General features: G+C 38.4%; 2 protein-coding genes and 1 long non-coding RNA gene across 4 annotated transcripts; 2 read left to right on the top strand and 1 right to left on the bottom strand.

Annotated features, from left to right (window-relative positions):
- Positions 1-6,461, top strand: bag3 (BCL2 associated athanogene 3). The gene is made up of 4 exons (XM_017696524.2): positions 1-223; positions 3,450-3,776; positions 4,464-4,856; positions 4,948-6,461. Exons 1-4 carry the CDS (start codon positions 32-34, stop codon positions 5,653-5,655), a joined length of 1,620 nt encoding a protein of 539 aa, XP_017552013.1. The 5' UTR covers positions 1-31; the 3' UTR covers positions 5,656-6,461.
- Positions 6,462-8,736: 2,275 nt separating this feature from the next.
- Positions 8,737-9,286, bottom strand: LOC108426793. Of its 2 annotated transcripts, none has more exons than XR_001857804.2 (2): positions 9,150-9,286; positions 8,737-8,967 (listed from the first exon to the last, which is right to left on the bottom strand). It is a non-coding gene; the product is annotated as an uncharacterized LOC108426793 (long non-coding RNA). The 2 variants fall into 2 exon arrangements; XR_005130312.1 differs by having other exon boundaries at positions 9,079-9,191.
- Positions 8,873-25,945, top strand: inpp5f (inositol polyphosphate-5-phosphatase F). The gene is made up of 20 exons (XM_017696522.2): positions 8,873-9,353; positions 12,536-12,616; positions 13,269-13,405; positions 15,070-15,198; positions 15,357-15,524; positions 16,446-16,502; positions 16,596-16,794; positions 16,889-17,068; positions 17,710-17,777; positions 18,111-18,235; positions 18,738-18,815; positions 18,945-19,065; positions 19,196-19,324; positions 19,734-19,851; positions 19,964-20,162; positions 20,848-20,919; positions 21,033-21,106; positions 21,223-21,351; positions 21,460-21,547; positions 21,635-25,945. Exons 1-20 carry the CDS (start codon positions 9,257-9,259, stop codon positions 22,785-22,787), a joined length of 3,402 nt encoding a protein of 1,133 aa, XP_017552011.1. The 5' UTR covers positions 8,873-9,256; the 3' UTR covers positions 22,788-25,945.
- Positions 25,946-25,954: the final 9 nt, after the last annotated feature.

The raw sequence follows: 25,954 nt of genomic DNA, 5'->3' as shown, positions 1-25,954 counted from the left end.
TCGATCCTTTAAAGGATCCCTATGCGCCGTAATGGCACAATATTCAAGACCGAGGCTACAGCAGAGCATGAAAACACTGTCTCCTGTTGAAACGATGGCTACGAATGACCCTCTGCCACCAGGATGGGAGATCAAAATTGACCCTCAGACCGGGTGGCCGTTCTTTGTGGATCACAACAATCGCATAACAACGTGGAACGACCCGAGACATGACTCTAAGAAGGTAGGCTACAGCGGGGAAAGCCGTGGCGCAGTCGCAGAACTGCGATGGAAGTTGCGCTCCCACGTCCCTGTCGGCGTTCTGCTTAGTGTCGAATTAAGGTGGTTGACAGGTGGTATCTTACGAGCAGGGAGAACTACTTCAGTCTCATTTGCTCTACTGTACGAGCGTAGGGATGCGTAAGTTTGTGTGGATTGTCGAATTTGACTACATGTTATTAAACTGCGTTGACAAATTCCACTACATACATATAGAAAATAACAGGCTCGAATAAGGGCTGCTGTACTTATAAACGGCCGAGGGAGCAACTTGAATTGTGACCGGGTTCGTGTTATGAAGGTGCAGACTGCATTCCTGGAAGAGCGTCTCATATTCATTCTAGCGGACCGACAGATAGGCTGCTATCGCGCTGAAATATTTCTGTGTTATGATCTAAGCTGGGCTGGTTGGTGTGTGACGCACTGCAGGCGTATGTAGCCTAGCCTAAAGACCCGGAGTGTTTCGCCATCTCCATAATGGTTATTTAAAGAGGCTGAAGCTGCGCACATTGCGTTTGTTCGCAACATCGTTGTAACCGCTCGCTATCATGTCCCCCAAAGTTTCCCTTACATGGGATTTGAGACGGATCCACCCTCTCTCTCTCTCTCTCTCTCTCTCTCTCTCTCTCTCTCTCTCCCCCTCTCTCTCTGAGCGCTCCGGTGATGACCAATGAATGGTTTAGTAATGAGAAGGCAGAAACGTGATGTTTCAGTTGGCTAGATTCGTCAAAGATAAAGTCCCTCTTTCCAGATCTTGAGCTGTGGAGTCCTGGACATTCCTGCCACCGATTTTGAAATATTGTGGGGTGCAGACTAGGGCCCACCAGTTGGCATCTCTCATTAGAAAGATCAACACGTTGCTGTTGGCCAAAGTTAGTGTCACCAAGAATCTGCTGGAAAGACACAGCTGCCAGGAGATAAAATGGGCGCAAGGCCGCCGGTGTCCAGTCAAAGGCAGAAAGGCAGAGGACATAAGGTCACTCGTGTTCCACTGTGCCCTACTAACAATGAAGAATTTCAATCAGAATCTTTGGTTTACTTTACAATGAGGAACTGATTGTACACACAGCTAATGAAGTAACTTTGGAGGCTATTCACCAAGAGCCTTGTTGAGTGGACCCACAGTTTTAAGAGGTGACCGCCACAAGTTAATATCACAACAATGTTATTATTTTTGCTCCCTGTGTGGGTTGAGAGATTGTCTGGGGCCCATACTTCTGATTCACAGTGATGAGTAAGGGAGGCCTTTTCTCATCATGGATCTGCTTAGTGAAGCCCACCCCCTCACAAAGTGTATTTTAAGCTACAGTGTCAACCAAACAGCAACCCATTCAGCACACACACACACACACACACACACACACACACACACACACACACACACACACACACACACACACACACACAATGAGTCATGTCATGATGGTAAATGTACAGTATATATTTCTATATGATTGATATAAAATGACTCTTGAATAGTTATGTGTAAGTGGATTTTTACTCTGAATTTGAAGACAAGCCATGTATGGGATAGGGATATTTGACCTTGGTATAATGAAGAGAAAAAAGAGAGAATTACGTTACAATGGCAAGTTTCACTTTTGTAATAGACTATTGTTTAATATAACAGTAATATATAGTGCTACACTACACCCAAAATCAAAGTGTTAACTCTATGATCACACTGAGGAACTTAGTTTGTACCTAAAATATTTATTTATTTAACTCCATTACATCGTACACATATGAAAAATGTACATTTGCATAAATCATGTACAGAATTGTAAGCATTCATTTTTTAGGACTTTATGAGTACATGAAAAGAACAGCTCGCACAGTACAACCTCGTACATCATAAATCCACATTTACCATAGCATCATTGTGAACTAAGATTTACACAACCTATCTTTAACAATTTACTTTAAGATAAAAGATGAAATTGATGAAAAGTTTGGAATATGCTGCTTGATATCAGGGTTTTTTTTTCTGGTAGTCCTGCACAAATTCTTTCAGCACTATAGCAGCAATGGCTTAAAGAACAGTTTGTTTACATGTGTAGTTTATCTGTGGTCTGTTTTTTTCCCAACTTTATTTTTAGTAAAAGCTAAAAGGCAAATGCATAGGATTGAGAACAGATAACACCTTTGTTTAATGTACAGAATCTTCTGAAGTAGAAATGAATGCTTTTTTTTACTTCTCCCAAATTTCTAATGTACAAAAGAGTAAGCACTAAACTGTAAAGTTTGTAAAGATGAAATATTCAATATATATAGCCTTTCTATTTATATAGGCTTTCTGCATGATAGAAACATTACAAATGGTTTGGCATGTGTGGAATGTTACATGGAGCCGAAACGTGAAAGATTACACTGATCTGTGAGGTGGGCCAGTGGATTTCTTTGACTACAGTGACTGGATCAGCTATGAAGATTACATCTTATTTCAGTGTTTTGGCACACCATGAGGCCGAAGAGCAAAAACATAGCCTTTGCTGTTTAAAAACTCTTTCTGAATCTATTGCTAGTTCATCCACAGTAACAGGTATTCTGAGAAGTATTTTTCATTGTGAAATTTAGTTGATAAACCAGGTTATCATTTTATCTTTTTTATAATCAATATAATGATATTAACATTTTTTTTATATTAAGAGTACTGAGAACATTAACTTTTTCTCTGTGAGGACAAACATTAGAAAGGTCAAGTTGTCTCACATCCCATGTTGTCCTCTTTTTAACCTGTACTGTATAAAATTGAATTCACATCTTGTCTGAACAAACATCAAAACTTACAGCTTTGGGCTTTTTACATGTAGAATACACTTATTGTGTCCATGTCAGATATAATGAACTGTATTTTCTGAAGTACAGTTTGTATGTTAACTCTTCACTTAAAGCAACAGCTGGAAAAGTGTTTCACATTTATGAAAGTTATTTCAGACAATTGCCTGCAGCATTTTCAACAGAAATATAAATAAATATAGTAAATATTAAAGAGTGTTACATCTTAGTAGTGCAGAGACATACTATAACTTTTTCTTTTTGGTTGATCTTTACTAAAATGATATAATGTGAAGAAACCTAAACTTATCTACCACATTAGATGGCAGATATTATTAGCAGTAGCCATATTTCCTAAAGCTTTTCATCTGTAGATGTATGTTAAATTAATGTGTCTGACAATTGTTTTACAGATCATTCAGCTTTCTCCCAGTGGACCCTGTGCCCCTACAGAGTCGTCTCCTCAGGACATGCACAAGACTTTTTTTCAGGAGATGAAACAGCCAACTTTACGTCAAGGCTACATCCCAATTCCAGTAACCCATGAAAATATTGAGCCAAGGCAGCAACAGTACCCATTTTCCTATATGCATCCAGCACACCAGCAAAACTTAAGAGCAGATGGCCGGACCCCGTCCCCAACTCCTGCACTACACAGTCGGCCAAGATCTCCAGTGCAGTCCCCATCAGAGTCAGATCCTCACTGCTTGTCCTGCTCACCTGTTTCACAGGGACCTGAGGTACACCCCATGAGACTAAGATTGTTGTTGTGATAGTATAATGACAACTATGAAAGAAAAACTACATGTTGAACTATTTTGAGGATTATAAGTTTGTTGTGAAAAGAAAGCTCTTTGGTGCCAGGTAGAACCCTTGCTGAGGGAACTATCAAGGGGTAGTTTGACCTGACTTGGTAATTGTTCTTCAAATCTAAATCTGAAACATGAAAACTTGTGGCTTTTTGTTTTTCTTATGGAGGCCATGGCATATTTAGTAATGTATGTAATGGAATGTTTACTTTCACAACTTTCAAGACAATGACATTTAATTGCACAGCATGGATGAATTTAAATCTTTAGGCTTGCAAATATGACTTTCACCACTCATTACATGTCTTCTAGAAGGTTTTACAGCTTATTATCATTGCTGTGTTGCTATAGGTTTTCAGATAACAAGAATTTATTAAGGGAAAAATGTTTCTACATATTTAAAACCATATTGAGAACTCCTTAATTTTTAATACAGAATTGTCAGTCCTATAAGAACTGTACTCATTAATTTATATCTGCAATAACTGTCATGCCATGAGCTCAAAACCATGACATCATCTATATTTATTATAAACATGATGTAGAATTGGGCCAGATTCAATAATACCACAAGAATGTCTGAAATTGGTTCTATTTGTTTATTTTTGTTGCTTTCAGGTTCACCATGTTCACCATCCATCTCAGACGATGCAGTCTCATACCAATGCTCTTTACCAACCGTCCAGACCCAGTAGTTCAGGCCTTCAGGCAGGCTACATTCCTATTCCTGTCATTCATGAGGGGGCAGGTGGAACGCCACATACCCAGCTCAACCAGACCTTTCATCCTAAGCGTTTCACCCAAACAGAGTATCAACCATCCTTTCATTGCCACCAACCAGAGGAGAGGAGTCGCGGCCCTGTGTTTTCCACGCGAGAAAAAATTCCAACATACCGTGAGCAAGTGCCCATCCAACTTGAGCAGAATCGCGCAAGCAGTCCTATTTTACTCCCTTCTACCATAAGGGCTCAGGAGCCAGTCAGAGCACAGATCATGAGTGAAAGACCTCAGGTAATGTTGTCAGAAAGTGCTATGGGTTTTTAAGAGTTTATATTCAAATTGTAATCACATGAACTAACATCATAATATCTTCCATTTCCAGGCACAGCAGCATGTTGCACATACAGAGATCCCTCCGAAAGTTGAACAGTCAATTGAACAGCCTGCTTCCCAGTCCATTGAGATTCCTATTAAGAGAGTGAGTGATGCACAGCAGCCTGTAGCACATCCTGTATCACCAACCACACAACAGCCTGTACAGGAACCTGAAAAGGTGCCTATACAACAGCCCGCACAACAACCAGAGCAACTGCCACAAGAGATGCCAGAGACTGCCACTATCTCCATGCAGGTCCCTGTTGCAGCATCAGAACCCCAAGACAAAGAATCACCACAATCAGAAGGTTTACCTCCACAAGCTCAACCTGAGGAGAAGGTGGAGACATGCTCAAGTCACCCAGGACTGGGAAAGGTACAGCAAATATTGGAGCGGGTGGAGAAACTGGCGCAGGAGGTTAAGTGCTTTGATGGGAAAAAGAATGATAAAAGATATCTGATGCTGGAGGAGTTTTTGACCAAAGAATTGCTGGCTCTGGACTCAGTAGACCCAGAGGGACGTACAGATGTGCGCCAGGCCCGACGTGATGGTGTCCGCAGAGTACAAACCATTCTTGAGGAACTAGAGAACATTGGTGAGCAATTGGAAGGACCAGTGAGTGAAAGCTACACTGAAACTACTAGCCCAGCCCAGAAAGGAGAGCCTAGCTTAATTGGCCAGGCTGATATGGAGAAGGCCAAGGAAATTTCATGACTTTGAACCGAAGTTCTACTATGAAAGGAACACACATCACATCTCCTCTGTCTCCTCAGCCTATTATTATTTGCATGCACAATTAATTTAACTGTTCCATTGGCTGAAAATTAATACAATTTGTTTACTGAGTGCAATTATGTGTGCTGTTATGTGATGCTGCTGTTGTGGAATTTCACCGTGCAAGTGTCTTGTAGCAGGACCATAGTGGTGACCTTGTAGTGACTAGGTTTCAACATGAAACCCAGTCTCAAATAAGAGGCCTTTATTAAAATGCAGATGCTTTATTTTTGCTTCTACTTTTGGAAATGTAGTTGTTTGCCTTTTATTGTTTCTAACCATGCTGAGTGGCTGATAAAAAGCTTTTGAATATTCCAGTAAGAATACCCATTTTATTAGAGAGACACTGATCTGAGTTCAGAGATTTCTCTGAATTAATTTTGTAACAGTGAATAAATAGAAAAGATTTTGTTGTAAAGAGGGTCACAGTTTCACATGAAAACCAACCTCCTTCTATATATGTATTCTGTGCATTTAGAGAACGTACAAACACTGATCAGAGACGTTTATGCATTATGCAGTTTTACATATAATATTGTGATCTTGACGTTTGTCATAAATTGTTGAATGATAAAGATGATAATGTTATATTTCTACTCTATTTTTTGTGCCAAAATGAACATTTTTACATTTTTTCCAATGGTAAAAATGTCCTCCATCTCCATTGAAATGTATTCTCTTGAAAGTAAGAAAATATATATGTATAAATAAAACATGACCTGATAAAGAATACAGATTATCTCACTCATACAACTTCTGTGAATTTCTGTGGAACTATGCAAGCACTTGCATAGTGACTAATAAAACATAGCAGCTTACAGTAGCAACAACCGGTTGCAGAGTAAAAATATGAAATATGTACATTATTTCTGCTGAATATTTTGCACCATGAAGCCAGGGTGGTATGACAGCAATAAAACGTAGATAGAAGATGTTAATTTAGATGTATTATTTGTTTTTGAGTGAACTTTAGAAAAATGAACTGCAACATTTTTATTTGTTTATTTTTCATTTTTGTCCCACCTTAAACTCTGGTGTGTGATAAAGGCAGTCTGATGTACGGTAGGCCTAAACAGACACATGCCATTGGACTTTCCAAATTTAAGTAAGGGGAGCAAATTTCAAATATAAACCATCCTTTTCCTTCTGAATTAAAAAAAAAACATAGTGTGGTATAAAAATGTCACAAGGATTCAGTGCCTTCTTCACATACACCACCCAGAGCAGCCTAACTCCTCTCAGTTCCACTCTGAAACTGTATGAAATGTAGATATCAACGCAAGACTAATGAGGGCTAGAACTTGTGGAGCCTAAATCTAAACAGAACAGATACCTGTGGTCAATCAAGCCGCTAACTGAAATAATCTGTTTACTCTGGATACATGTAAGCGCTTCCTTACTCTATTATATTCATTTTAAACTGAATGACGAGTGATGGGTCAAATGTTTGAGCAGTAAACTGCAGTGCAAGGGTACTCAAGGACCAGGTGTGGGTAATGTTGACCATGACCATATGCAGATAACATACAAAGCATATATATATATATATATATATATATATATATATATATATATATATATAATATATATAAAAATGGAGATACAAGGTTTTCTTCCGACAGCAGTGATATATTATTATATATTATATGCGTTATATATTTTTTCAGTAAGTAATGGGAGGCGCTACAGGAGCCTCCGGACTAAGACCACCAGGTACCGGAACAGCTTCTTTCCAACAGCTGTCACACTCCTGAACTCTGCCTCCTGACATCTAAACAAATAACAATGGACTGTACCCTAACACACACCAATAACACACAGACTTACACACCACTCAACACCACTTACCGGCACTTACATCTGCTGTATATACTGCCCACTATTGTATATACTGTGTAAATACTCTACCTGTTCATAAGTACATACTTATCCCCCTTCATATTTATAACCTGTTCATAGTACTTTATACCCCTTCATATTTATAACCTGTTCATAGTACTTTATACCCCTTCATATTTATAACCTGTACATTCTTGTTTATAACCTGTATAACCCCCTTCATGTTCATACCCCCTCATATTTTTTTAACCTGTATATACTTACTGTACATTGTAACATACATATTTATATTGCTGCTAAGCACTTCTGGATGGATGCAAACTGCATTTCGTTGCTTTGTACCTGCGACATACGCAATGACAATAAAGTTGAATTCTATTCTATTCTAAATCAGGTAAGTTGTGCAGCTCTGCACTACAAAGGACAGAGGACTGCCTCCAGTTCACTTTTTAAACAAAAATGTGATAATCTGATAATCAAAGCTTCTGTTAAATAATCTAAAATTAATGTCTTATATATATATATATATATATATATATATATATATATATATATATATATATATATATATATAATGTGTATATATATATATATATATATATATATATATATATATATATATACACACACACTAAAAAAAAAAGATGGTTTTTCCAGGGTTCTTTATGAAAGTTGCTCTATAACGAACCATGAATACTCAAAGAACCCTTTGCGTGATTAAAGGGTTCTTTGCCTCGTTACCTGGTTTATATAGTTCTATAATATAGCACCAAAAAGGGTTCTTCCATTGTTACAGGCTTGACATCGCAATAGGAAAACAATAAGAGAACCCTCTTGTCGCTATGTTCATGTTCATGGTTCTGTATATAACCATTTTCAAGTGTTTAAGCGTGTATTTTAAAGTGTGCACTGAAACTTGTGCATATTTTTGGTGGTTGATAAACTGTCAAGGACTGCAAAAATGAAGAAGACAGATGAAGACAGGCGACTGAAATGTATAACTAAGGAGCAAATATAAACAAATAAAATGGCTGTGACAAAGGGTCTTCGGCAGGCCTGCGCTGTGCTCTTACCCAAACATGTATATTTTTGTGATGCTTTTTTGAACAACATATAATGTCCACATAAAGAGATACACAATTTAAAAACTGCGAGCAAAAGAACTGCAAACACAGCATCATATCGCTTTATAAGTGGAATAATTTATTCATCCAAAGATGAATATCATTCTTTTTCCCTTTACATGACGAAAGTGATCACGTGATGTTGTTACTGCAGGAACTCGCCTGAGTCCCTCCTCGCTGCCTCACCGCTGCTCTGCTCTTCATTCACGGTGGAGGAAAATATCAGAGGCTGAGTCAGACAGGACACGACATGTCGCTCGAATCGCTGCCGAAATGTCTTTGCTGAGCTCTGAGGGGAAACAGGACTCATAGTAACTTAACAAATTAAACCGGCGCGATGTTGACGCTTATTAAAATATAAACGTCACAGATTGTTCGATAGATAATGAGCTAACGTTACCACAACTGCCGATGACAAGTCTGAACTGGCAGTTATCAGTACTGGAACACGTTAGCTCGCCAGCTAACTACCTGGGTTCGCTGACTTGATGACTGCTGTTCGCTGGCTTCTCGGGCCGAAGCTAACTGTCTCTTCAGTGCTGAATAGTTACATATTTTGTGGCTGAGCTGTCGGCGACATGGAGCTGTTTCAGGCGAAAGACCATTATATTCTTCAAAGCGGCGACAACGCGCTGTGGTGCAGCAGGAAGGACGGCTCTCTAAGCGTCAGACCCGGTGAGTTGATTCAGTGGTCGCACGTCAGGATCAGGCTGCTGTTCTGTGTTTTGGGCTGTGTGCAGCTGGCTAGCTAACCCATAGGTTATGCCTAATGTCTAGCCTGCTAGCTAGCGTCACATTTCAGCAAGCAAGCTTATTTGCTAGCTACAAAGTTAAAACAGTAGAAATACAAAAGAAGCTGGCCTTCGTGCTCATTTGCTATCCGTCTGTTCTGGTGTGTTGTGTTTATTGTGTAGAAGACCGCGACGTCGTAATATGTACGCAGAAGTCGAGTAAACGACGAGTAAGTTAACCTAAGTTAGTAGTCATGCACTCGGCTAGCTGTGGGCTTGGAGCATCCGCCTCGCGGTGTGAGTGTGTCCTACTTTCTAAACGGGGGAAGAGCTGGTAAAGTGAGATGTGTGCATCTCAAAGCAGATGTGTGAGAATTGGAAACCATGTTCAACAGCTGTGCTCAGGCGATCTGTGACCGCTCGGTGCTTTACTGGGTCAGAGATTTATCAGAATCGTTTTTTTTACTGGAGTGTCCCATTTGAAGTGATGCTGTGAATAAAATACAATGATTAACATACAGATTGAGGATATATTGTCCTTTGCAACAGATGACACTGGAATGTTTAAAGCAAATAGTGGGTATCTACACAAATAGCTTCAGATTGAGGCATATCAAAGTCTCATTCTGAAAAGACATCAAGTTTAGTCTTTCATCTTTAGTACAGCTGGAGTATTAACCTGTGTGTGAGAAACACTACACTGTGTAGTGCTGTGCCTTTGCAGGACTAGAGTTTGATGGCGTGATAATGTCATCATTAGAACAGCTTTAATCACTTGTTAAGCTCTCAGTTGATGACAATTCAGTCTTATTGAAGAAGAGGGCACAGGGTACTGTATTGACATGTGGAAATCTGTCATACAAAGTATGTGCAGGGTCGTTTTTCTTTTATCAAGGTGCAGACAATGCTTTAGAACAGAAAAAAAGACTGGAGACAAGACAGGGTGCGTGGAGTCAACACAGCTTCAATGAAATAAGTTTTGTCCCTAACTGAGGATACTGGCAATGTATCCTTGTGGTACCACTTCAGTGACAGTTTAGTACCGCAGTCCTGCTAAGTAAGATGGAACCTTCAAGCGACTCTTTTTAACTGTCTTTTCCCACAAACTGGTCCATATTTATCAAACTATTCAGAGTAAGAGTGGTGATCTGTGATCAGTTTATACCTTTTACATATCTCTCTGAGGCGCAGAGACAATTGATAAATAAAGAAATAAAATTCTTACTGATAAACCCCAGTCAGAATGACTGAAATACACAGTACAAATGACAAAAATACACATGCTTTTAAAATATTTTGGCTTTATTGTGATATCACTGAGACGCTTTTTAAAGATTTGTTTTCAAAGCTCTAAGCAAACGTAATGATCTGCTTTTTTAGTTGTTTTCTTGGAACAGCAATTGCTTCCCCATGTAAAGCAGCATAGCTTCCTTTTTTGTAGTCATGCTTATGAAAATGTTGCTGTCTATTGTGGCATTCAGGTGGGTAACCGTGAGTTAGTGCAGTCTGCTGTGAGTTACTGGTAGGGGGACCTTTAGGACAAAGGATCTTTAAGATATGAATGAGTAGGCTATGGGGCTAGCTGGCCTTCGCCATGTGTGTGCAGCCAAGCTGAGCCGGCTAGGGTTGCAGCACTGTTCCATTATTTAATTGGAAAAGGGTTTCCACTGTTTGCATGGCTCATCGATACCAGCTCATTTAAAAGAATTACATATAAGTACATATGTATGTGATGTATTGTACTTAAGTCAGAATATTCAGCAACTTTGACATGAAAATAGTAATCGTATCCATGTGGTATGTTGACTTATTTCTTACAACTTATTTTTTTCCTCAATTCATTATTAAGTGGTTAAAACGCATTAGAATGCACTGCTCTAGACCATGAAATGGGTTAAAGCTGCTTGCTGACACCAATGCCCAATGAAAATGTGTGGTTACTCTTTTAAATGAACTTTTAACATGAAATACGTAGTTAACAAGTGAAATCAAATGAAGTAAATTTGTTTGTTTAAATCATTTTACTTGGCTTGTGTGAATACAATTACATTTATTGTTAATGACAGCTGACACACATAAAGGCTTGGTTTGGTTTTCTTAGCAGTTATATTAACAAAGGTCATGGTGTTGTGCCTTAGCAATGTCTGCATTGTGTTTGACAAAATTACTTTTGGAAGAAGTTTAGGGTAGCATCAGCCCTTCTGCTTCAGTGTTGGTTGGCAGAATTGAATGAGCTCACTTTGTGACCGTCAAAAATAAATGGACAATCTGGCTGTATCTTTTGTAACATATGTTGTTTTAAGTTAAATAACTAATAGTACTTGCCACAACATCAGGATTGGTTGGAACAGTTTGCTGGATTCCCATTTTTGTCTTTTTTTGTTTTTTTGCCACAGTAATGCACTTAAAGACAAAAAATGCAAGAATTATTTGGTAATGAGTTAAAATAAGTGGACATTAAGTGTGCCATCTTCTAAGGTAGCTGATTTAGTGCCTTTGTGATCAAAGATGACCTATGACAGCTTAGTTCTGGCAGTCAAAAATTTTGGCTGTTGGAAAGTACTTCTAAAAAGTAACTACTAGGAAGGGACGTGTATGTATGTGTGTGTGCGTTCGTGAGGGAGTGAGAGAACACGAGAGTGGAGATGCTAAAGATGATGATTCAGTTCACATAAAAAAAAAATGACATGCTTTCAAGTGGTGTAGCCAGCTACCACATAATGTACAGAAAAATTGGCCTATTTACCTCAAACCCACTTTAGAGAATGGGCACTCCATTTTGCCCTGTTTTCCACAGTCAAAAAGGCTCTAAACTCTTGTTTTTGTTCTTTTTAAGATTTTTTTTAAGGCAATCTTTGCCACTGTTTTGCTGTGAAATTCTGGAAGGCTCTGATGGATGACCCAAGCAGAAGTCTTGCATTGTAGATCTGTCACCAAAAACATAAACATGAATTATATCGTCTGCTACAGAATCTGGCCAAGATTTCATATGCAGCATCTCGCGCAGTGTCACATGTAGTAAACATATAAGACCACTGTTATCAAACAGCGGGCTTTTTTTTCATAGGACAGTTGAACAACAGTGGCTTTATTTGCATCTGTTGGCTGTTCTGTTCTTTGTTTCAGCAACGGACCTACTACTAGCATGGAACCCTATATGTTTGGGACTTGTGGAAGGCGTTATTGGAAAAATACAACTTCATGCTGGTAAGTCATGCTCTTTCTTCTAAGGAACTGAATGGGGAATGAAAGCTGCTTTAATAAAAAGTGTAAAGACCAAAGATTGTTGTGGACTAAAAGTCCTAAGTTGATGACTTGGGCCTTCACTATCTATCATCCCTTTGTGTCTCATAGGTTCTGCTTTTTGAAGTTAAGGTAGCTAGTGCTTAGTTCCACTGAAATCGTACATCACACTTTCGTATCACTACGTTCTGAGAAGTGAGCCTCAAGCCACATCCAACAAGTGTTAATTTTGGATTGTTTTGTTGTGTGAGTTTCTCTTCCCAGTTTTGATTTGAGAATAGTGCTCTAACTTAAAGTTGAATACATAAAGCTGCAGGATTTGAAACTCTTTAAATGAATCCAGCTGATTTAGTTACTGTGGTTACGAACTGGTTTCTGATTGCTTTCGTTCTCTTTCTGAGCACAGTTTCTGGTCTTTGTGTTCTAAAGCTTTAACTAAACCACATTTAATTGTCTTGTAGTCATCAGTTGTGGTGAGAGCACAGCTCATAGGGATGACTCATCAGTGTTGGCTGGCTATCCCTTCCTGTAAGCAGGGAAATGTGCCATCATGGTGTGAAGAATGTATGGAACTCTTTAGCCATGACGCACCCCTTTCCCTTTTCCCTCTGTTTAGACTTTCCTCTAGGCCTGATTCTGATCCGCCAGAAAGCACTGGTGGGCTTGTTGCCAGGAGACCACAAGGTGTACAAGATTACCAAGATAGCAGTCATTCCGCTCTCAGAAGAAGAACCACAAGATCTGGAGTTAGAGGTGAGAAACAAGGAGAATAATTAAGGCAATAAAAAATAAAAACGTCTTTTAATGCCTTTTCTGTCTAGGTTTGGTTAGGATGTTTATTGTCTTGCATTGTCTTATGTAATTACATTTTCTGTATTTCTAAATAGGAGTGATCGTTGGATGACATAGTGTTGCAAAGTTTCCATCTGTCATTGCTAAAATTTTGCTTTTTAATTTTCTTTTCCTTCCCATTATTGTTGTTAGAAATCAACAATAGGATTCTTTCAGAGCTCACAAGACTACCCTCCCTTATTTCCTTTTAATTAGTGGTAGTCTGAATTATGCACAGATTAGAAGGCATTTGACTAAGAAGTCTCTGAAGTAGATTAACATCCAATCAATATATGGTAGGTTATTTAGTGGATGAGAAGTAGTGTGTGTGTGTTTCAAAGGTCCTCCAGAGGAAGCGAGATGTTTCTAAGGTGTCAGTATCTCAGGAGAGCCTCTTGGAATGAAAGAGATGGTTTACTCATGTAAGTGAAGCAGTCCAAGACCTGTAAGGAATAGTCATTCTTTTGGCATGTAATCTAAAAACACATACCACAGAATGATTATTCCGATGTGTAGTAAGGATAGTCTTATCTCTGGATAGTGAGATATGCTTTGTTTAACAGTATTACTGGTGATGACAGCACATGGGCTTTTCAGTGGGTTAGACAGTTACCTGTATGTTTGTATACCCCTTAGCATCCTGAGGCCAGTACATAAAGATATATGAAATGTTTTGTTAATGTTGTGTGGTTTGCTGTGTTCCATGTGCCATGTGGGTGAAAAAAGACGGCTAAATTAGATCAAGCTTCAGTTAAACACTGTAAAAAAAACAATTAAGTATTCAAATCATAGCTAGTTACAAGGTTTATGCTATGAACTATTTAAAGCCTGGGCATTCATTGAGATAGTAGTAAGGTAAATACATACAAAATTTTAGGGAGCTTTCCATTGGTAGGTGTACCAAACCTGCCTCCTTTTAAATGCTATTTGATTTGTTTTAGAGTAAAATTGAAAGATTTAGTTTTATGATGAGTTTACTTTTTAACAAAAAAATTCTAAGTAAATGCTGTTGTTTGTTTTTTGTCTCTGTGGAGTCACAGAGTTTCAGTCAATAAGCAGAGCCTTATTTTAGCCACACCCTGCATTTTAAAGCAGGAAGTGAGACTGCATCTCTATCCCTCATGGCCACATGGTGAGCAGTTAGATACCATTGTTTGAAAATAAATGTTTCCCAGAAAATCAGTGTAACCTTTAGAATGGAACTTTCCTGCAGTTTAATTAACTTTTTGTGTTTTAAACAAAAACATGATTTTTTGTGTGTACGATTGTTCAAAGCTGCATTTGTCATATACTGGGTTAATCTCAAAATTAGCTAAAATTTGAACTACTACAACAGTCAAAACATTTGGTAAAGTTTCAGTAATCGTATGGTTGCTTTGGGGGTGACAGAAATGAATGTTTCGTAATTTATTTTAATAAAATAAAAACAAGACTTATAGATCCTCAAATAATTATTTAGCCTGAAGTTCAAAATTGGTTTAAATTGACTTCAAGCCAGTTTGGTAGAATAATCCATATGTCACTTTTGTTGATACCTATGCTGTCAGCATGGTTTTACTTCTATTGTTCTTTTGATTCCCTTTTAGCTTTGCAAGAAGCACCACTTTGGGATAAATAAACCAGAGAAAATCACTCAGTCTCCAGATGACTCCAAGTTCCTGTTGAAGACTCTGAGTCAAATCAAGTCTAATGTTGCTGTTCCCATCAAGAAAAAGGTTGGTAGCTAAGTTCTCCATTCATAAACACCTTTATATTCAACTAAGGTAAATTATTTGATTAGTTAATAGAAAACTAGAAGTCGAAAACCTGCTGGTGGTAATGTTTGCATTAGTATTACAGGAACTTTGTTCACTTTCATCCATTTGTTTTTCAGGTCAAAGAGAATAAAGAAAAGGAACGACTGGAAAGGAGACTGCTTGATGAGTTGTATAAGATATTCATGGACTCTGATTCTTTTTACTACAGCCCCACCTATGACCTTACAAATAGCGTCCAGAGACAGGGAGCATTAGAGAAGACAGATCTGCCACTGTGGAGACAGGTGAGGTGCAGCTCTGTACCAGAGAACAAAAGGATGTTTCGTAAAGTACTGGTGGAAAGAGTACTAATAAGATGTACTCATCTAGCATGGAAGAAAATCTTAGCTTCAAGCTACTTAAGGTTATGGTGGAGTGTAGTGTGTTGTGTTAAACTATAGCAAAATCATTAAAAGGTTACTTAATTTATGTAAAAATCATTTTATTTTTATATTGTTATAATGAATTACATAATTGTTTTTACCAAAGCTTGTAGTAAATACTGACTGTGTGCTATTAACTGCCCGTGCTTAATGTTTGTCTTATTTTTTGCTACATGGCTGCTATTGTTTGTGCTCAGAGACAGAGAAAAGACACATTTGTTTATTTTTTAAAGTGAAAAAATTGTTATTCCCTTCTATTTGATGTAGTAAGTGATAACCCCAAAAACAAATAATTTTAGAAAAACAATGATTTAACCTATTATTTCCTTTGGGTATTTTGTCTAAACACGTTTCGCATGAATAATGAATTACATTGAAATAATCACATGCTTTCTTATCAAACAATAACTTAATTTTTTGGGCTAACTCATAATTTTGACTTGAGTCATAATTTTGACCCAGTTAGGTTGAACCAGCATCAGAGAAAGATAAGAAGAAATTCTACTTGGCAGAAAGGGCTTTTATAGATTTATAAAAAGCGTGTGAGCCAACACCTTGTTATATTGCGCTGTTCATATGTCAGTTGGGTATGTGTTCATTTGCATGGATGTTTTTCATTGATAAGACACTAAACTGGCCACATCCACAAGTGCTAATGTCTGTAGACTGTCAGTAATTAGTCATGGTAAATACTAAAAACATATCTTTGAATGTAGAAGTTTTTTACTTTTTTACTACAACTTTTTCTACTGATGAATGAATGTATTTTTACTTTTTCTCTAGGTGGATGACAGATTCTTCTGGAACAAATACATGATACAGGACCTAATTGACCTGCAGGTTAGAAATGTCACATTTAAGTGCATGACTGTATTTAATCTGATATATGATATGAACAATAGATAGCCAATCTTTGAATGTACTGTTTTGCAGGTTCCTCAGGTAGACTTCTGGGTAATCCCCATAATCCAGGGCTTTGTACAAGTGGAGGAGCTGGTGGTGAACTATAATGAAAATTCAGATGAGGAGAGGAGCAGCCCTGACACTCCACCGCAGGAGCACACCTGTGTGGATGACATCCACCCCCGCTTCACCGTGGCGCTCATTTCCAGACGGAGCCGCCACCGTGCTGGTAAAAAAAGGTTTAACTGTGTTGTAAGACTTGGGGCTCTTGATTATCTAGGACTGTAAGGTGATCTTGAGTAATCTGACCTTTCCCATTAAAGGCATGCGCTACAAACGCAGAGGAGTGGACACTGAAGGACATGTGGCCAACTATGTGGAGACAGAGCAGCTAATCCATGTGCATAGTCACACACTGTCATTTGTGCAGACACGAGGGTCAGTCCCTGTATTCTGGAGTCAAGCTGGGTACCGCTACAATCCAAGACCCCGTCTAGAGAAAGGTAGGGTTTGGCAGCCACAAGCCTCATTGTGAAAAAGACTATGCAGAAATCTGTTGTAATGTTAGGAGAGATGAAGAGGCAGGATGCAAATGCAAGTCCTTGGTTTTATTAAAAATTGACAAAAAAAGTACAATGAAAAGGATGATAAAAACAGAACACTCAGAACAAACTGAAACATAAAGAAAACCAAAGACAGATGGACATGGAGAAATTCTAAAAACTAACGAGAGATAACCAAAACAGGGCCAGAGCAAGCAAGGATATTAATACACGTGGAACAGGCTACAGAAAACAGACTGGTGAGACAGATAAGAACAAGGCAGGACCAGGGATGAGGCAAAGATCAAAATAACAATAAAAGCACATGGCAAATTAAACAAAGTCTAAAACGGAGAAAGACAAGGACAGGGCATCTGTAACTATATGGCTTCTTAAGTCAAATGAGCAGAACACTTCAGATTTATTTAAGAGTATCAGCTCTTTATTTGTGGCCACAGTAAGATGTAGAGTGGCTATTTTTGTGTGACCGCAATGAGATGTAGAGTGGCTATTTTTGTAGCATCACTGTTGACGAAAGCAGTTACTCTGCTTTGGGTTTTTTAACCGTTTGTAAGCCAATTTTTGTCATATTTGTTTTGCAGGAGAGAAAGAGACAATTCCATATTTTGCTCTGCACTTTGATCAGCAACTCAAGGTTTATAAGAAGCAGGTAAGCTTGGCCAAAATATAGCAGTATTGTTGTAAGTTGTTGTAAGGAGTAAGGTTGAAGCAATTCTTTGAGTTTCCTGATTATTTGTATATTTATACAGTTGTTCTTAGCAAAAACATTTTATTCCATTATGAAGCAAAATATGAAGGTTTTTCAGACAAGAGATGTGAAAGTTTAAATAACAGCAAACTCTTCAAATCTTTTTTTTTTTTCCAGTTTTTGTTGTTTGAATTCAGACAGTAAATCTCACATCTGACCTATGTTAGGGACAGGTAGGTAAACATTGGTAAGCAAACCACTTAAAGTGATTTGTAAATCTGTTTATTTCACCAGGTCATCATCAATCTAGTGGACCAGAATGGGCGCGAGAAGCTGATTGGTGATGCATACCTTAAACAAGTGCTGCTGTACAACAATCCCAACTTAACATATGTCTCATTTGATTTCCATGAGCATTGGTAAGAAAGCACTGTTGCACTGCATTTGACCATGGCAAATGACAAAAGAGTAGCCCAAACTTATAAAAATATATATGTTAATAGGACCTTAAAATATAATGATTAAAAAAGGAAAAAGTGTAGCATGGCAATAAAATAAACCAATATAAAAACATATCAACAGCGTAACAGATTTGAGCAGTCTTATCATTTCACTCCAAGTTTAAAGTGAATATCAATTTCAGAGTTTGCTACATTCAGTAGTTGATTATTTGTCAGCCTTGCTAGGTTTTTGTTCTGTTCCTGCGATGGTTCTGTCGATAGTTATGAAATTTACAGGCTTTCTGATTTCTACAGAGTAACAGCAGTATTTAGACTTGTCTTTGGTTAAATTAACACATTGTTGAGTACTCTGGAGCAGAGTAAAATGGTCTTCAGCTGAAGATCTCCTTTTAATGCATTTGTTTAAAGAAAGGAGCACAGGAATGTGGGATAGTAATGGTTTTTTTTTTTTCCCCTGCAGTCGAGGAATGAAGTTTGAGAATGTGCAGACACTCACTGATGCCATCTCTGACATCATCACAGATATGCGCTGGGGCTGGTGGGTCCTCGAGCATAACACATTAAAATCCACTTGCATTGATCACTGTATCTACCTCTTAAAAGACATAGTGTTTTTAATATGTTAACCGCTAAGTAGATTAAGCACAGCATTGTGTGCTGCTAATAGGGTGGACCAAGCAGGAGTCATCTGTACTCAAGATGGCATTTTCCGGGTGAACTGCATGGATTGCCTAGACAGGACCAATGTAGTTCAAGCTGCTGTTGCTCGCGTGGTCATGGAAAAGCAGGTATGCAAAACTACCACTGTTTTATGAAGCTTTTATGAGCCCTAGATTAACTGCCATAAAGTGCCGAGTTCTGCTGGTGATTAAACTGAACTTTGTTACTCAACGTGAAAGTACTTTGCTCTTGTTCTAGTTGAAGAAACTGGGGGTGATGCCTCCTGAGCAGCCGCTGCCCCTCAAATGTTATAGGATCTACCAGGTCATGTGGGCTAATAACGGTGACACAATCAGCCGCCAGTATGCTGGCACAGCTGCCCTAAAGGTAATTCACTGGGTCAACTGGATGCCGGTCAGTATAATCTGTTTACATAATGTAAATAACACAAATGAAACTCATGTTACTTGATCTTACATCCAGGTAACAGTGGCAGTTGCGTGGCTCGCTTGATGTAAAAACAAAGCTCTTTTTCATTTGTCTTTTTTTTAATCTAAATGCGACTTGGCAGTGTGTCGTGTGCACTTGCCTTTGTGAAGTTAACATTTTTTCCATGTGGTTATTTTGTATTAAAATAATTTTTGTTTAATATTTCAGCAGTAATCTCTTTCAGATGTTTATGGTATTGAAGTTGACTTTTTTTGCATTATTTGCCATTACTTTATGAAACTAGCAGTGACTAATTGTTGGTAGCTTATTTGTGTGAAGTCATTCCGGTGTCAAAATTATTGTGTAGGGGGATTTCACACGGACAGGAGAGCGAAAACTGGCTGGAGTGATGAAAGATGGCGTGAACTCAGCTAATCGTTACTATCTGAACCGCTTCCGTGACGCATACAGACAGGCTGTCATCGGTGAGCATAAAAATACACGTAACTTCGCTGCCTTTCTTGAATGTCCCTATTGAAGAATACTATGCTTATTCATCTCTTTAGTCAGCAGTTCTTTTTTCCTTTTTGTCTGCAGACCTCATGATGGGTCACCCTGTGACCGAAGACTTGTATTCCATCTTTAGCAAAGAGAAGGAGCATGAGGAGAAAGAGAAGGAGAGTCAGAGGGGAGCACAGGAGCAGGTTAGCTTCCTTCTACAGACATACATGCAACTCCTGCTGCCAGATGATGAGAAGTTCCATGGTGGCTGGGCTCTCATTGACTGTGACCCCAGGTAAGACTGGTCCACATTGAGAACTTTTACTTTTTGTTCATACCTGACCATGTGTTGGAAAAATTGTACATAAGACAGTTAGAGTTAGGTGGGTGTTCTGCAAAAGAGAAAGAGCTAGGGTTTATATCTTGTTTTGTTAAAATCTCACTATTTTAAAACACTTGCAAACTTTATTTGTAAATAACTTTGACCAAAATGAGACACTAGAGGAATCAGATCTAAACTGAATGTCAGTGTAAATACATTTTGTGTACTCTTCCTCTTTCAGTTTATTGTCAAGGGCACACAGGTACTTGTATAAATGTATTTCCAGTATAATCTTTTAACACCTGTCTTGTGTGAGGGTGTTTCCTTGAATCTTTGAGCATCTAAGTGGTCTTAATGATGTTAAATGCTAAATCCCTTTGTAAGCTTAACAGCTGCTGGCCAGGGTGGTTGGGATTTGATCTGTGCTCATGGTCAAACCATATTATGACGTGAGATTCTTATTCAATTGAGTTTTCATACAGAGTTTACCACAGTATGTCAATTTGTATGAAATGTTTCTCAGGTCAGAATGTGGTCATATTAACTTCCAGCTGGTTCTTCTGGCATTAAATGGCAACTTATGAAATGAATTGAATTGTGATGAAACATGCAATATGATTTTCCCTTTTCAACATTTCTTTGTCTTGGTTCTAAATAGTCTTATTGATGCAACACACAAAGATGTGGATGTTCTTTTACTGCTGTCCAACTGTGCATATTATGTTGCTTAGTAAGTGCCTAAATAATTTCTTTATATTTCATATATATTTACTTTTGCATAAATTTATATTTGACAAAGAATCTTTTCTTGCATGCCTTAGATGTCTTTTTTTTACCTTCCAGCTATGACGAGGAGGCAGATAGAGTTAATCAGTACCAGCGTCTCAGTTTAGAGGGTTTGGAAAAGATTGAAATAGGTAGGTAGCTTCTGTGTTTTCTGTTTGGAGTCAAAGGAACCAGTGGTGATATTTAATCATGATTTAGTCATTCCACTGATGTTGTGGTAATGTGATGTTTTTTTTCTTTTCTTTAGGGCCAGAGCCTACTCTGTTTGGCAAACCCAAATACTGCTGCATGCGATTGCATTACAAAAATGAAGAGACGAGTGGCTACTTCCACACCCTGAGAGCTGTCACACGGAACCCAGAGGATGATGGAAAAGGTACAAGACTATGACGTGTTCCTGACTTATGACTCGATTTAGATTGTACCTTAATTATTCGTTTTCTGAGATGAATTAGATGGAATGATGTGTTTATTCATATTTCAGACACACTGCAATGCATAGCAGAAATGCTTCGCATAACGAAACAAGCCATGGGACCTGACCTGCCGGTCATAGAAAAGAAGTTGGAAAGGTAAGCAGATTTTGGACAGTTCTGGAGTAATGCCAACAGCAGTCTGACAACTTCTTCACTTGTACTTTGGCTTTTTTTTTTTTTTAGGAAGCACAGTAAACCGCACGAGGACATCATGGGCATACAAGGAAAAGCCACTGAGCAAATTCTTGGCTCAGGTTTAGCTCAGGGCAAAAGTTTCCTCATGAACAAGTTCTCATCCTTAAATCAGAAAGTAAAGCAGACAAAAACTAATGTCAACATTGGAAACTTCAAACCTCTTGGTCGACTAGGTACCTTTTCCAAGCCGGAGGTAAAAGTGAACTTCTTAAAGCCCAACATGCGTGTGAACCTCTGGAAATCAGACAGTAGTTTAGAGACTTCTGATGGAAACACAGGCTCAGTAGCCATTAAGGACCTTTGTGATGACCGTTCAGATGTGGGGAACACCTCTGACTCTGACTCTTATAACTCAGATGAGCAGCCATGCTCAGGCTCCCTGGAAAACATAGATTATGTACTCCCCAGCTGTGGAATTGTGGCATCTGCACCTCGACTTGGCAGCCGCTCTCAGTCCATTGGAAGTGTTGAACTCACTGTGCCCTCTGTTATTCGTGTCACAGGCTGTGAGAACAAAATAGAGGACAGTTTTTCAGTTGGACCAAACGCCCAATCCCCAGGGGCAGCCTCAGAAGCAGAGGAAGCCATTTTGATTGACTTTGGGACACCTATCGATGCTTACTGCCAGCAGTTTGTCCAAGATGCCCAGATCAAACCAATAGAAGTGTTTGAGGAACGTCCGGTACTGCCACCAAACCCACTGGCATCTCAGGGTCCAAAAGCCTCGTTGACTTCAGGCTCAGAGCCAGATTCAGGCTTAGCCTTCCAGCAGCAGCAACTCCCTCGTCCGTCTCAACTTGATGTAGATCCTTCAGTCCCGGGGGGAAACCTTCTCACTGTCCACCCACCAGGCTCTGCTGCATCAGGTGGCTCACAGAAAAGCCTTGGCTCCCATGTGGAAGGCAGTCTAGGGCCTTCCCCAGCAGAAAGCAATGGAAGTCGTGTTGTATCTCCCTTTGCTAAGATCAAGAGCTCCATGGTGCAGGTGGCTAGCATGACGCAGGCAGGACTTACACAAGGTATCAACTTTGCTGTGGCAAAAGTTCAGAAAAGTCCAGAGCCGGAAGCTGTCAATGAAGTCCAAGAGAGCGAGTTGCGCACGATGTTTACACAGTGCCAGACTAGAATCATTCAGATATAGAATGTTTGTTTGGCCTCATGCAGATGTATCTTTAGTGTAGAAAGTGACTTCTAGCACAGTAGCAGTAGCATAAGCTTGCACAATATGTGTACAGAGTCAACTAACATCCTTACTCCTTATTTCTCTGCTAGTTAATCTTACTGATGTTTACAGCTAGTGTTGTGTAGTGTATAGTACACCTAAGCTGAACCTGACTGTGCCCTTATAAAACCCTTAATATTCATTACTATACATTACTGGTTTTGCATGTTGAGAAACTGATTGGTCTTGAGTAAATTGAGATAAGAAGGTTTTATTGCATGTCAAGAGACAAGACTTAATATTGTCACATGTGACACCTGCTGTGCAGTACAGTTCTTTGCATCAATTGAGTGTTGTAGCCGTAGCCGAAACCTGTAGTAAAATAGCCAGATTCTAATATCTATTCAATGGGCAGCTCAGTAATAGATAGCAGAAAAAGAGGAGTCACATATAGTTAAAGAAATATCTTTGTTGTGGTGTATGTTAATAGAAATGTACCAAAGTAGCTACAGAATACTAGTTTATAGTCTCTGGTTAAATAATACTGTCCAGTATGTAATTAGCATATTCCAAAAGTACTGTATACTCAGTCTTCTGAAGTTGAACCCTCCATTTAATGTATTTAGACAGAGGAAATATATTTACGTAAGTTTGTTTATCATGATGAATGAGAAAAATGCCACTTCAGATAGACACTTGAAGCACCTCAGAGTCATTACTGACATTTCATTGTGTTTTAGTGGTTGAATTAGAAATATTGTGCTTAAAGGTACAATGAGTAGAAATTCCATTAAAACTTGACTAACAATTAAGACAAGACGCTGTTTGTTGGTAATAAGTACGAAGTGGAATGGTAGATGCAATGTCAAGACTTAAATCAGTTTACGAGCTGGAAAACTGCCTTTCTTTTCTACCATGGTTTTGGTGAAATTGTGCAGTGCTAAATACGCAACATCGTGCTAACTTCAATTCCTGCTTGACAAAAGATGTAACCAGCAGCGACTTAGAAACTTGTAACTTAAACAGATTGCAAAACTATTACTTATTGTACCTTTAACCTTCTTATCACATTGCATTAAGTGGGGAAAATATATTTATTAAATACATTTTATTTCTAGATTGTAGAAGTGACCTGTTTATTTTTTCCTAGAAATGTAGTATCGTAATGGAAAAGTGGTCAGTGTCTTAAAATGTCCTTGTGTAAAATGTTCTATTCATCCAAAGGGGTAAAGTCTATCTGCAGAAAAGACCTGCATGAAATACTTGCCTTAATATTTCTGTGATAAATACATTTTTGTATTTAAGCATGGAAATAAAATCAAGAACAAATAACTGGATGTATGTATGAATATACTCAACAATACAATGACTTCTTTAGCAGGAATTTGATGCAGGTCAGATGCAAGGAACCCTGGCCAAACATAAAAAAAAAACACTGTAAAATGCTTTTTGCACTCTTAAATATCAAGAGTAAGCCTTATCAGAATATTAAGTGCAGGTATTTTTGACAAAGCTACCTTCATATTAAATGTCGATAACTTTTTTCATTCAGGTTATATTTTGCCGTGTCTGTGGTGTAGTAAATTCAGATTTATGCCACGTCAATAATATATTCATTGATGTTTTGATGCTCAGGCTTAAGATCTGACCATTATAGTGCTTTTGTTGATATGAACCTAGGTGAGCGAGAACTATTTGAGCTACTTTAGCTTAAAAGTACCATACTTAACTGTCATGCCACTTTAATGATGCATTTATTGCCTTGATGAAGGAGTGTATGTTATGAAGTCTGATTAGCGTTGGCTTTAGTATGGCATGCATTCAGGATAAAAAGGCTACAATGTTGTATGTGATCATTCATAGTAAATGCTGCATCTTAAAGGCTTTCTAGCCCAAAGAAGGCCATAATGACTTGCAAGGCTACAAAAGAATATGTTTTACCTTGAAGGCCAACCTTCTGTACAACATAAAAAAACATCACTCATAATTTGACTTTGCTCAGCTATATTTACTCCCTTATGAAACTGAATAATTAAGGTGAGGTGAACCTTAATGGTAGCTTACAATTAAATAACCCATTAATTCCGATTTGTTGCAGTCCTTTGCCATGTAGCGTAGCACAATCTTGGTTTATATGTAAACATGGTACCAAGAATTAGCCAGGAATATCTGAGACAAGGAGCCTGCTTCATGGTCATCTCAAGCCTGAGACACCAATATTTCACAGGAGGCTGGAAGGGTCTTTTTTTTTTTTTTTTAAATGAACCACATATTATAAACTGACTTTTTTGTTTTCCGCTCAGTTGCTCTATGAAGCTTCATTATTCATATATTCTTTTACTTACTGTGTAAGTAAACTTAATCTACTCCTCGCGTCCATAATACCCGAGAGCTGGTACTTCATTCTGCTGACATTGGCACCGTTTAAACTTTAATGTGGTTTTAATGCCGTTTTGATTATATGTATATTGGGTAAAAGGGTTTGGGTTGTAGGTTGAGTCCTTTTTTCCCCCCCAAGTGTTTGAGAAGGCATGCACTGGACTGAAGGTTATTCTAGAACATTCTTACAAGGAAGTGGTACACACATGTAAAATCTTACAAGGAGCTTTACTGTGTAAGTAAACATTCCTGTTGCTGTAGGTGTTGAGCCCCCCTCCCCCATTTATTTCTTTTATGTATTTCATTTGTTTTTTCTATGCATAAGGACTTGCACCTTTCCTTTTCTTTCCCCAAAGTTGAAGCTGAAAAAGGACAATTATTTGACACGAAGTGCTTTCGAAACCTCATTTTATTTGCCATCACTCACTTAACTGACATGTGATATACTGAAATATTGTCTCTCTGAAAATGTTCATCATGTAGTGTTAAGTGTATTTATTGCACAGCATTTAAGCACACTTTCCAGTATCTTCCCATGTCTGTGTGAACTATGACCTCTTCCAAACAAGTTTGTGAGATGTTTCCATCTAATGTTCCCAGAATTTTATTGTATAATTGCCTATTTATTCTTAAAACTTCATAGTCTTAAATCCCTGTGTTTGCTAATAACATTAACAACTGTGTAAAACTGCTGTATTTTAAAATGTTATGGGACATATCTTGGAGGCTCTTTAAGTAAATAATTCAAAGGAACTTGATTTTGGGTC

Source organism: Pygocentrus nattereri, chromosome 5 (assembly GCF_015220715.1).
Source record: "Pygocentrus nattereri isolate fPygNat1 chromosome 5, fPygNat1.pri, whole genome shotgun sequence".
NCBI classification, from domain to species: Eukaryota; Metazoa; Chordata; class Actinopteri; order Characiformes; family Serrasalmidae; genus Pygocentrus; species Pygocentrus nattereri.
This window is presented reverse-complemented; position numbering and strand designations above follow the sequence as displayed.